Source organism: Artibeus jamaicensis, unplaced genomic scaffold (assembly GCF_021234435.1).
Source record: "Artibeus jamaicensis isolate MK-2021 breed Jamaican fruit bat unplaced genomic scaffold, CSHL_Jam_final scaffold_369, whole genome shotgun sequence".
Classification (NCBI taxonomy): domain Eukaryota; kingdom Metazoa; phylum Chordata; class Mammalia; order Chiroptera; family Phyllostomidae; genus Artibeus; species Artibeus jamaicensis.
In genome coordinates, this window is record NW_026522042.1 from 12,783,721 (window position 1) to 12,793,535 (window position 9,815).

At 47.1% G+C, this 9,815-nt stretch overlaps 1 protein-coding gene across 2 annotated transcripts in view; it reads left to right on the forward strand.

Moving 5' to 3' along the window:
- The window catches only part of ADAMTS12 (ADAM metallopeptidase with thrombospondin type 1 motif 12), a 214,093-nt gene that overhangs the window by 186,489 nt on the left and 17,789 nt on the right, over positions 1-9,815 (forward strand). The window contains exons 21-22 of one of the 2 annotated variants that reach the window (XM_053657378.1): positions 2,758-2,935; positions 5,871-6,014. In XM_053657378.1, the coding sequence (XP_053513353.1) occupies positions 2,758-2,935; positions 5,871-6,014 (322 nt within the window). The remainder of the gene's footprint in view (positions 1-2,757; positions 2,936-5,870; positions 6,015-9,815) is intronic. The other variant, XM_037129004.2, reaches the window with a different exon arrangement.

A 9,815-nucleotide genomic window follows, 5' to 3' on the forward strand; every position in this document is an offset into this window, starting at 1 on the left:
CAAGGGAGAAATCACTGTGATTTCTGTGTATCTCTGCCGTGGCTGCTGTACGCTAAGGGTGTTTACCTTCTACCTCAGTCTGGTTTGCAGTCTCTCTCTGTTAAACCGATGCTGTAGCTGGAAAATGATTAGGCCTGTTTGGTCACAACAGCGCATGAGGCAGTCTTTCTGCTCTCGTTAGTCTGGCTCCTGTCCTCAGCCTGGCCCACAGGTTAGGAAACATGAATACATGTTTCTAATTGCTCCTGTAGGGCAATTAGAAAATGAGTATAATAATTGGCCTTCGATAAACAAAGGTAAAACAGTATCGGAGTGGAGTGATTTAATATCCTGCCCATACCCTTGTGCTGACTGAATCAGACTCTTTGAAAGTGGAATAGAAAAGCCATAGCTTTAGTGAGGGTCTCCCCTTATTGCTTAGTTCAGCATATTAACATACTTCGTTTTTCATTGAATGGGAATCTCCTCTTTACAAAAGGGTGATGCCATTTTGAAGATTTAATCGAAGAATGTCAGATTATAGGAAATAAGAAAATAAAACCCCCTTTTATACTTTGGTCTCATAAAATATCCTTTTCCTAGTAAAGAGCTTTCTTGTTTGAACTATGTGTTATTTCCCAGAAGTCTGTTCGGTCACACAAATGGCTGCTCTGTGTGGAAATGATTAGCCTGCTTCCTCATTTCCTTTGTGGCTGACTTTAAGTTGGCAGTTATTTTTTTCTCTGTGTACTTACAGCATTGGCAGGAAAACGAAGTCCCTAATTTATTTGGCCGAGGGTGGGGGCTGTCTTTTAAGTACTGCTTCTTTCTGAGGGGCTGCCCACAATGGTTCATGGAAGCATTAGAGCATCAGGCTGCCCCCCTATCGCCCAGGCCCATACCTGTCCTTGTTGCCGCCCAAGACTGAAGCCAGGTGGTTTGGTGCAGTCTTGTCTGGCGGCAGAAGAAGAGGGGGTGTTGTCTTGGGGTGTACCTCTACTGAAAGGCTACAAGGCATTTTCCCCAACTACAACCCTGCAGTTATGACTAGTCCGCCATGGCCAGATGGAGAGCGTGATGTTACTCAGTAGAGAGCAGGCCCCATGAAACCGTCCCTCGCAGTCATGGACACATTATTGGGAGGGCTGCATTTTCTCATCCAAGAATGCAATGAAGTGATGGATGAAAGGGTGAAGAGGGTAAGGAAAGGTGTCCTACACCCCTGTGGTAATCACCTCTGCAGCCTGATGACAACCCCCACCTGGCTGCCCTTTCCTCGGAACTCATACCTTCATTCAGGAGGTTTGGCTGAGGTTTGCATGGACCCTTTCTGCTGTGCCTGGCACCGTGCTAAGTGCTCGGGACACGTTGGTGACTAGGGCAGACAGGGTTCCAACTTCACGGCAGTGAGCGTCTAGTAGAAGGATGGACACAATAAATCAATTTGTTCCACACTTCCTGTCCCTGCGATAGAAACTGGAAGGATCTGAGGTAAATAAGAGGGAGAGCTTCCTTAGGTGTTCAAGGTATTGAAGGTATTCAAGGAAGGCTTCTCTGGGTGTGTGTGTGGGGTGGGTGGGGGTGACACTGAAGCCCAGGCCTAAAGGGAGAGCAGTGGCTGGTGGGTAATGAGAAGGAGGGACATTCAGGACTTAACTCAGAAGCACAGGGGTCTGCGTCCACCTCACCTCCCTCAGGTCCCCATCTGAGTGCGGGCAGTGACCAGACAGGCCAGGACTGGCCAGGAGAGATGAGGATGCAGCAGCAGGACAAGCTGAAGGGCTTCGGCAGGTGGTAACATTTCAGACTGGAGACCAAGTCTTAGAGGCTCAAGTGATGATCAGACAAAATTTAACTAGGTGGGGGATGAAGTCACTTCCAAAGTCGAAGGGGGCAGACAGCTCACAGGAGAAGTAGTCCGGAGTAGGCCACGTGAACTTTGATTTTAGGGACTGTGGCTTGTCCATGTTTACCATGGACCCGAAGGAAGTAAGCAGCCTGCTGGACCACACCCTTTACTGAGACAGAGCGCAATGAAGGGGCTGCTACCCCAAGACGGGCACCTGGCAGAGGGGGACTGAGGGGGGCAGGGCCTCTGTTGCAGCTTTCAGGGGCATGTGCTGAGAAAGCTGTGGTGGCACCTGTGGCAGGGAGGCTGGGGTGGGGTAAGGACAGGGTTTGCTCAGTCTGCTGAGTCAAACCCCTGAGCACTTACTCGGTTTGTTTCTCAGCAGACCCTTCACTTGAGAAAGCGTAGCCCTGTCTTGTATTAGGAGTCACGGAAGCAGGTTTGTGGCAGAGGGGGACGTAGATGTGACTTGGCAGAGAGGCCCCCTTTGGGCAGGCTGGTCACCTGGAATGCACACAGACATGAGAGGGAACCGCTGCCCACTGAGACAGACACTGTGCCAGCAGGGACCCAACCCCAGGGTCTGTAGTCCGCAGGACAGCCCCGGGAGGTAGCAGTTGTGACCGTACTTTACCGACAAGACATCTGAGGCTCAGAATGTGTCTGCGACTTGCTCAAGTGCTCGTGACCAGTGAGTGAACGGGACATCCACCTGGATCCATCAGACAGCCGACCCTCACCCTCCCACGCCTGCATTTTTGACACTCGGGAGCCTGGTCTCTGGGAGCAGCTTGAGCGACCCCTTCTCTGCAGCATGTGAGGGAGAACACCTCCCTTGACAGAGCTAAGACTCCTCGTAACTGCAAGTCCCTGGGCTTTGCGGAACTCCTGGGGAGTCAGGTCACCCCTTCCCTCTCGCTCCCTACACGGTGCTCCGGGGACTGCAGCGGTGGCCTCCAGGTCCAGGAGGTGCAGTGCGAGGACAGCTGGGACCATCAGAGCCTGAGGCGGTTCCACTGTCAGCCCCTGGCCGGCCTTACTCCCCTGCTGAGCAAGAGCTGTAATCTGGAGACCTGTAAAGACTGGTGGGTGGAGCCCTGGAGCCAGGTACAGCCCAAGGTGCACCTCCTGCACAGCCAGGCCTGCGGGCGTGTCTGTGTGTCACCAGGCAAGTCAGGGGAGACTCGCCCGTGTCCTGCCAATGACTGGCCTCCACTCAGGGACCCAGCACAGTGAGGGGGAGACTGACCCGGCCAACAACTTGAAGACTATGTCCTGTGGTTTTCACTGGGACAAGTCAGCATTTTCATTAGAACCAAGTCTCCCCGGGGAGCTGGGGTCCCTGCTGGGGAGATGTACATGGACCACCTTGATGAGAGTAGTTTACCTTAAAGAGACAGGGCCTCCCATGCCTCTTCTAGGCTTCATGATCTGCCTGGGGAAACAGATCCTCTCCACACTCGTTCTAGTACAGGTTCTGCCTCTCGGTTAAATGCCCAGACCATTGCACAAATAAAAAGCGTGTGGGTGTGTGTCTGTCTGTTCGAGTCCGCGTCCTCTGTTTCGTGAGGGCCCACAGCCTGCTGGCTCTTCACCCTACTCCAGCATGTGAAAACAAGGTCACCATTCTTTGGTTAGAAGAGTGAGGATCTAACTTGCCCATAGGCAAATATCTCAGTAGATAAAAATACTGGCCCCAAATATATCATGCATGGTGGGAAAAAGAGAACAAAAGAGCCCAGCCTGTTCTGTGGGTGTCCGTGAGCTGGGCGTTTTACCTGCAGGACCTGGTCTAACTCTCACAGCAGCCTGGACTGGAGGCTTCATTGATTCCCTTTTAGGGCGCAGACTGAGACTTACACGAGCTCACACAGCCAGAAAGTAAACTGGTGGAGGACTAGTTCAGGCCTAAGGCAGGCTCCAGTGCCTCTACTCTTTCTACTGCAGACCTTAGCCCAGTGGGCACTGAGCAGAGTGTGGGCTGAGGAACCAGAGTAAATGAAGAACAATGTTGGACAGAGCTACCAGGGGCCAAGGAAGGGAAGGCAGAGCGGCACAACTGTAGGGTGCGGAGTTCGGGTCACACTGTGGAAGACTGAGTCCCCTAAAGCTACCGACTGTCTACTGGGTCACACAGCCACGCCGATCTCTCAGCCTCTGGGCCAATACCTGGTGTTTTCTGGGGCAGCAGCCACCCCTGCCCCCTCTTTCTCCTGCTCCCTGCCCAGCTCTGGAGAACAGGAAGTGCCTGCTATCCCCTGCTCTGGGCATAGGCCTCCCAGCACTCGCGTTCACTGAGCCTGATGATGGCTTCCAGAAGCCCGGCATTTGCAGAGGAGCTTGGACTGCCTTGTCAGAGAGATGGCATTTGTGGGTTCTCACAGATGAGCCATCATGAATGTGAAAAGGAGGTATCCTTTATACTTCCTCAGCAGCTCCTGCAAGCCCCAGTCACAAGCCTGCTCCTGGAACACTGTTCCTGGAAGGCATCCTACAACCCTCCTTTGTAAACTTCTCTGTTCTGAGCAAACCACAAAGTTGGAAGTCTTTCCTTTGAGCCTCCAAGCAGTGGAGACGGAAAATGCAAAAGCCAGTTGGGTTTGTCCTGGCAGCTGTCGGGGCACTAACGTGATGCCACCATGATGCTGCTCTGTGTACACAGCGTCTCGTGCCCCATGGCGATGCCCCAGGCCCCTGCAGTGAATGGAGCCAGCCCAGGCTGCTGTGTGAAAGATGCCTCTCAGCCATGGGCTCTCCATGGCGGGTCTCAGACTTTCATGCCTCAGAATCACCTGGAGGGTGTGTTACCACACAGTTGTCTGGGTCCCACTCCTACAGTCTCCTGTTCCAGGAGCCTGGGATGGGGCTTTAAATTTTGCATTTCTAACAAGTATCCAGAAGCTGCTGGAACTTCTGGTCTGGGGACCACTCTTCAAGGACCACTGGTTTATGTCTTCTTCGTCCCTTTTTCCTGGAGAGGACTCACCAGGGCATCCCGAATCTATATGCTCGTGTGTAGGTTTACACGAGGGTCCCAATGTGGGATTCCTCTCCTGTCCTCATATAATTAAAAACAGAGTGAATACATGGGAAGACAGTCCAATTGATTCTCAAAGTTGGAATGTTGGGAAAGCAACAGGTTAGTTTTTTATCGAGCGTAAAGGGTTAATTGTGCATCGTTTCCACTTCTGTGGTACCCGATGTGATGGGCAAGGTGTTGACAACATAGTTGTTTTGTGGTAGTGGTTGTTACCTTGCCCTAATTAAGACTGTTCAAAGTACTGAGGTTTTTCAAAGACTTCTGCTGAATTATTTCATTTCCTCCTAGAAACTTCAGGAAGAGGAGAGAATGTATCCTAAACGTTATTTTGGTGAGCGAACACCTGACACATCTGAGCGATCGGGAGCCTGACTTCTCATTTCAGGTTGATTTTGTGAGCTCTGAGGCCAGTGCTTCGGAACCTGGGCAAACCTACCAGTTCCCCACTCTCAATACAGACCGTTTAATTCTCAGCTTTCTGTGGTGGGAAAGGAAGACCGAGTCTCATTTTAACAGGAAACTAACAAAATCGTACTACAGATGCGCGCACACTCCCCATTTCAGCTGTCCGAACTAATCGTAAAAAAGTCTGCACTTTACACTTTGGTCTCTAGACTCCGGTGCCAGAAGGCAAAAGGCAGGTAACCATGTCCATTCTGGGATGACGACTCATTTAGATTTTTTACCAGAATTCCTTCTATTTGACCTATTATTTGACGTTGAACTATTTGGTATCTTCTGCTCTTTTCTCCTGCTCCTGTCCTAAGAATGTCCATTGTCCATCTCCCTCCTCTTTATTCTGTTTCCCCACCGTCGTCTGAGACGGCTGAGTGGCTACTGTAAGGGAGCCGTCACAGCTGCCGCAGGTTCCAGGGCAGATGCTAACGCCCTTAGTAACGCTGGGCACCACAGACATGGTGCCGACAGAACTCTTCCCTCATCACTGCAGACGTCACCCTGTGGTTTTTCCCTAACCTCGTCCCTGTCCTTGTCCTATGCCAGTGCTCCAGGTCCTGTGGGGGCGGAGTGCAGGAGAGGGCGGTGGCCTGTCCGAGAGGCCTCTGTGACCCGGCGAAGAGGCCCGTGTCCACTGCAGCCTGCAACAGGCATCCCTGCTGCCACTGGGCCACTGGGCCCTGGGACCAGGTAAGAGTCAGCTATGTGCTCTTCAACTTGGTTTTTTAAAAAAGCATGTTTCGTTTTGATTTCAAAAGTAATGTGTATAGTCACTGAAAGCATTCAGCATGTCCATGGATTCACAGGGCGTTTCTGTCTATTGCTAGTTCGTTTTCTTCCGCAGTCAGATAGACCTCTGCATCTGCTCAAGTCCACTCCTGGTTGACATGGTGGTCAGTGTTCACTGTCTTGGGTTCAGAAGAGAAAAAGATCAGAGACTTTCAAAAGATAAAAGATTGACTACCAGAATTTTCCCAGAGGTGCAAAGCCTAAGGGAAGGCAGTTTGGGGCCAGAACATCTTAGCGTCTCTGACTGCGATTCCCATTTGCTCTGACTTAAAGGAAATGGGAATCGCAAGTGCCCTCAAGTTTGAGGCCAAGCCCGACTTAGCAAGTCCCAGGTCTCTCGTCGTCCACAGATTAATTAGACAGGTGAACAGTCTGATGGAGAGACAAGTAAAATAATTAAAGTACAGATGGGGGAAAGATTTATTATTCAGAGTTTATTTATTATATAAATAAAACTACCAGTTTAATAAAATTATTGCATGACAGATTCAGCCATCACTATAACTTGCCTTATCCTGGATACTCTAGAAAATCAAAACCTGAGGCAAAATCGATCACTTTATTAGGAAATACAACACAGGGAAGCAGTTGTGATTAAAAAATGGGGCGTGGGGAGCAGGCAGGGAGGGGGGATCAGACACACGATGGTGCATTACCAGTCTGGCTGTTTTTGGTAGCAGGGGCAATTGGTTACTCACCCTAGAAAGGTCTTATGTCAATAAAAGTTGCATGAACCACTGCTTCTTGGGGCAGTTTGTCCAGGGGCAGGAAGAGAGAAGTCTACTGGCTTCTGTCTCCCAGCACTGGCTGCCCCTCAGATGGCTAGTGCCCTCCGTCATCCGGGGTTAGTCACGTATGGGCAGGTGGTACCGTTCTCAGGTCTCACTGGCAACAAGAAAGCCCAGTTGGGAGGTGAGAGGCACACCACTGGGCATGAGGTACAGCCCAGTGGGCTGTGCTTCCATGGAGCTGGTTACCGTCTTAGCTGGGGAAGGTCAAGGGCCCAGCTGGGGAAGAGGGAGCCTGGAGGCCCCGATATACTGACCCCTCAGCTGTAAATAGTTTTGAATGTAACTTGTTCTTATGTAAGTGTATTTTGATGGTTATAATTATAGCAAAGGCCAGTGTAGTATTTTGCCAGATTCAGAGGTCACTGTATTTCTCTTAGCACTTTTCATCGTTCATAGCTCTATAGGTGCCCTGCACTCCTGTGAATAGTTCAAATACTCGCATGTACTATGCTTTCTTTTGGTTTTTACTATATTGTTGTTTTTATCAATCATTCTTCTCCTACATGTGGGCTTATTTTGCCTGGAACATATTCTTTTTCTTTTTTTATTAAATGTATTGGAGTAATATTGGCTAAGAACTTTAAATGAGTTTCAGGGGTACAATTTTATGACATTTGTACGCTCTATTGTGGACACCCCACCCGAAGTGCAGTCTCCTTCCGTCACCCTCTACCCCCTTTGTCTTTCCCCCACCCCCCTTCCCTCTGATAACCTCTGTTGTCTGTACCTATAGTTGGTTTTTTTGTTTGTTACTTTCAGTTCATATCCAGCACCTAAACGAACTCATACAGTCCTTGTCCTTTTCCATCTAACCAACTTAGCACATCCTCAGCTCCATCCATGTTGTTGCAAACGGCAGTATTGCCTTGCATTTGGGCTGAGCAGCCCTCCACCGTATGTGTGCACCCCATCGTCTTTCCCAGTACTCTGTCGAAGGACCTGAGGTTGTTTCCACATCTTGGGTATCGTAAATAGTTCTGCAATGAACGTAGGGGTGCATGGATCTATGAATAAGTATTTTCAGATTTCTTAGATAAGTAGCAAGAAGAGGGACTGCCAAGTCCTATGGTAGCTCTATTATTAATTGATTGAGGTGCTCCCTTATTGTTCTCCATAGATGTCGCACTGATTTACAGTGCACCAGGGTTCCCTTTCCTCATGTCCTCTCCAGCACTTGTCTTATTGATAATAGCCATCCTAACAGGTGTGAGGTTGTATCTCATTGTGACTTGGATTTGCATTTCCCTTGTAGCTAGTGATGTTAACCATCTTTTCACCTGTCTGTTGGCCATCGGTATGTATTGCTTGGATAAGTGTCTATTCGGGTCCTCTGCCCATTTTTAATAATATTTTTTTGTTGTTGAGATATGAGTTTTTTATATATTTTGGGTATTAGCTCTTTATTGGAAGTGTCATTTCCAAATACCTTTGTCAATTTGGTTGCTTTTTTGCTGCTTCGTTAATGGTTTCTTCTGCTATGCAGAAGCTTTTTAGTTTGACATAATTCCATTCATTTTCGCTTTTACTTGTCCTTTCCTTTAGGATTGAGTTCACAAAAACCCCTCGAGATACAGGTTCATAAGTTTTGCTCCTATGTTTTCTTTTGTGTATTTGATTGGTTCAAGTCTTGAATCCATTTTGAATGAACTTTTGTGTGTGGTGTCCAATAGCAGTCTCGTTCCTTTCTTTTTCGTGTAACTTTCTAGTTTTCCCAGCATCGTTTATTTATCGTTTATTTACTTTCCCTATTGTGTGTTTTTGGCTCCTTTGTCAAAAATTAGTTGCCTACATAAATGTGAGTTTATTACGGAGTTCTCAATTCTGTTTCATCAGTCTGTGTCTGTTTTTCTGTCAACACCATACTGTTTTTATTACTGTAGCTTGGTAGTACAGTTTGAAATCAGGGAATGTGAAACCTCTGGCTTTGTTCTTTTTTTCTCAGGATTGTTTTGGCCATTGAGAGTCTTTTGTGGCTCATACAAATTTGAGAATCCTTGTTTTATTTCTGCGAAAAATCCCATTGGAATTTTGATAGTGACTTTATTAAATCTTTATGTTGCTTTAGGTACTATGGCAATTTTAACCATATTAATTCTTCCAATCAATGAGCACAGAAGATTTTTCCATTTTTCAGTGTCTTATTTAATTTCTCTTAACTATGTCATAGTTTTTAGTGTACAGTTTCTTCATCTCCTTTATTAACTTTATTCCTAGATATTTTAGTCTGTACGATTATAAATGGGATTGCTTTCTTCATTTGTCTTTGATATTTTATTAATATATAGAAACACAAGTTTTTGTATATTGATTTTGCTTCCTGCAACTTTACTGTATTTGCTCATTATTTCTAATAGGTTTTTTTTTGGTGTGGAGCCTTTAGGGTTTTCTATATATAGAATTATGCCATCTGCACATACTGACAGTTCTACTTTTTCATTCCCAATTTGAATGCCTTTATTTCTTTTTCTTGACTAATTTCTCTAGCTAGGACTTCCGTACAATATTGAATAACTGTTGAGAGCAGCATCCTTGTCTTCTTTCTGTTTTACACCATCAAGGACGGTGTTAGCCAAGGACCTGTCATATATAGACTTTATTCTGTTGAGATACTTTTAATATTCATATTATTGAGCATTTTTACCTTAAGTGGATATTGTGTCATAAGTGGATATTGTGTCATATCAAATGCTTTCTATGCATCTATTGATATGATCGTCTTTGTTTTTTTAACATGGTGTATCACACTGATTTGTGCACATCACACCATTCTTGCATTTGTGAACCCCATATGTGATCCTTTTAATGTGTTGTTGTATTTGATTCGCTAGTATTTCACTTAGAATTTTGTGTCTGTGTTTATCAGATATTGGCTACCTGTAATTTTCTTTTGGGTGTGTTGTCTCTGTGTGGT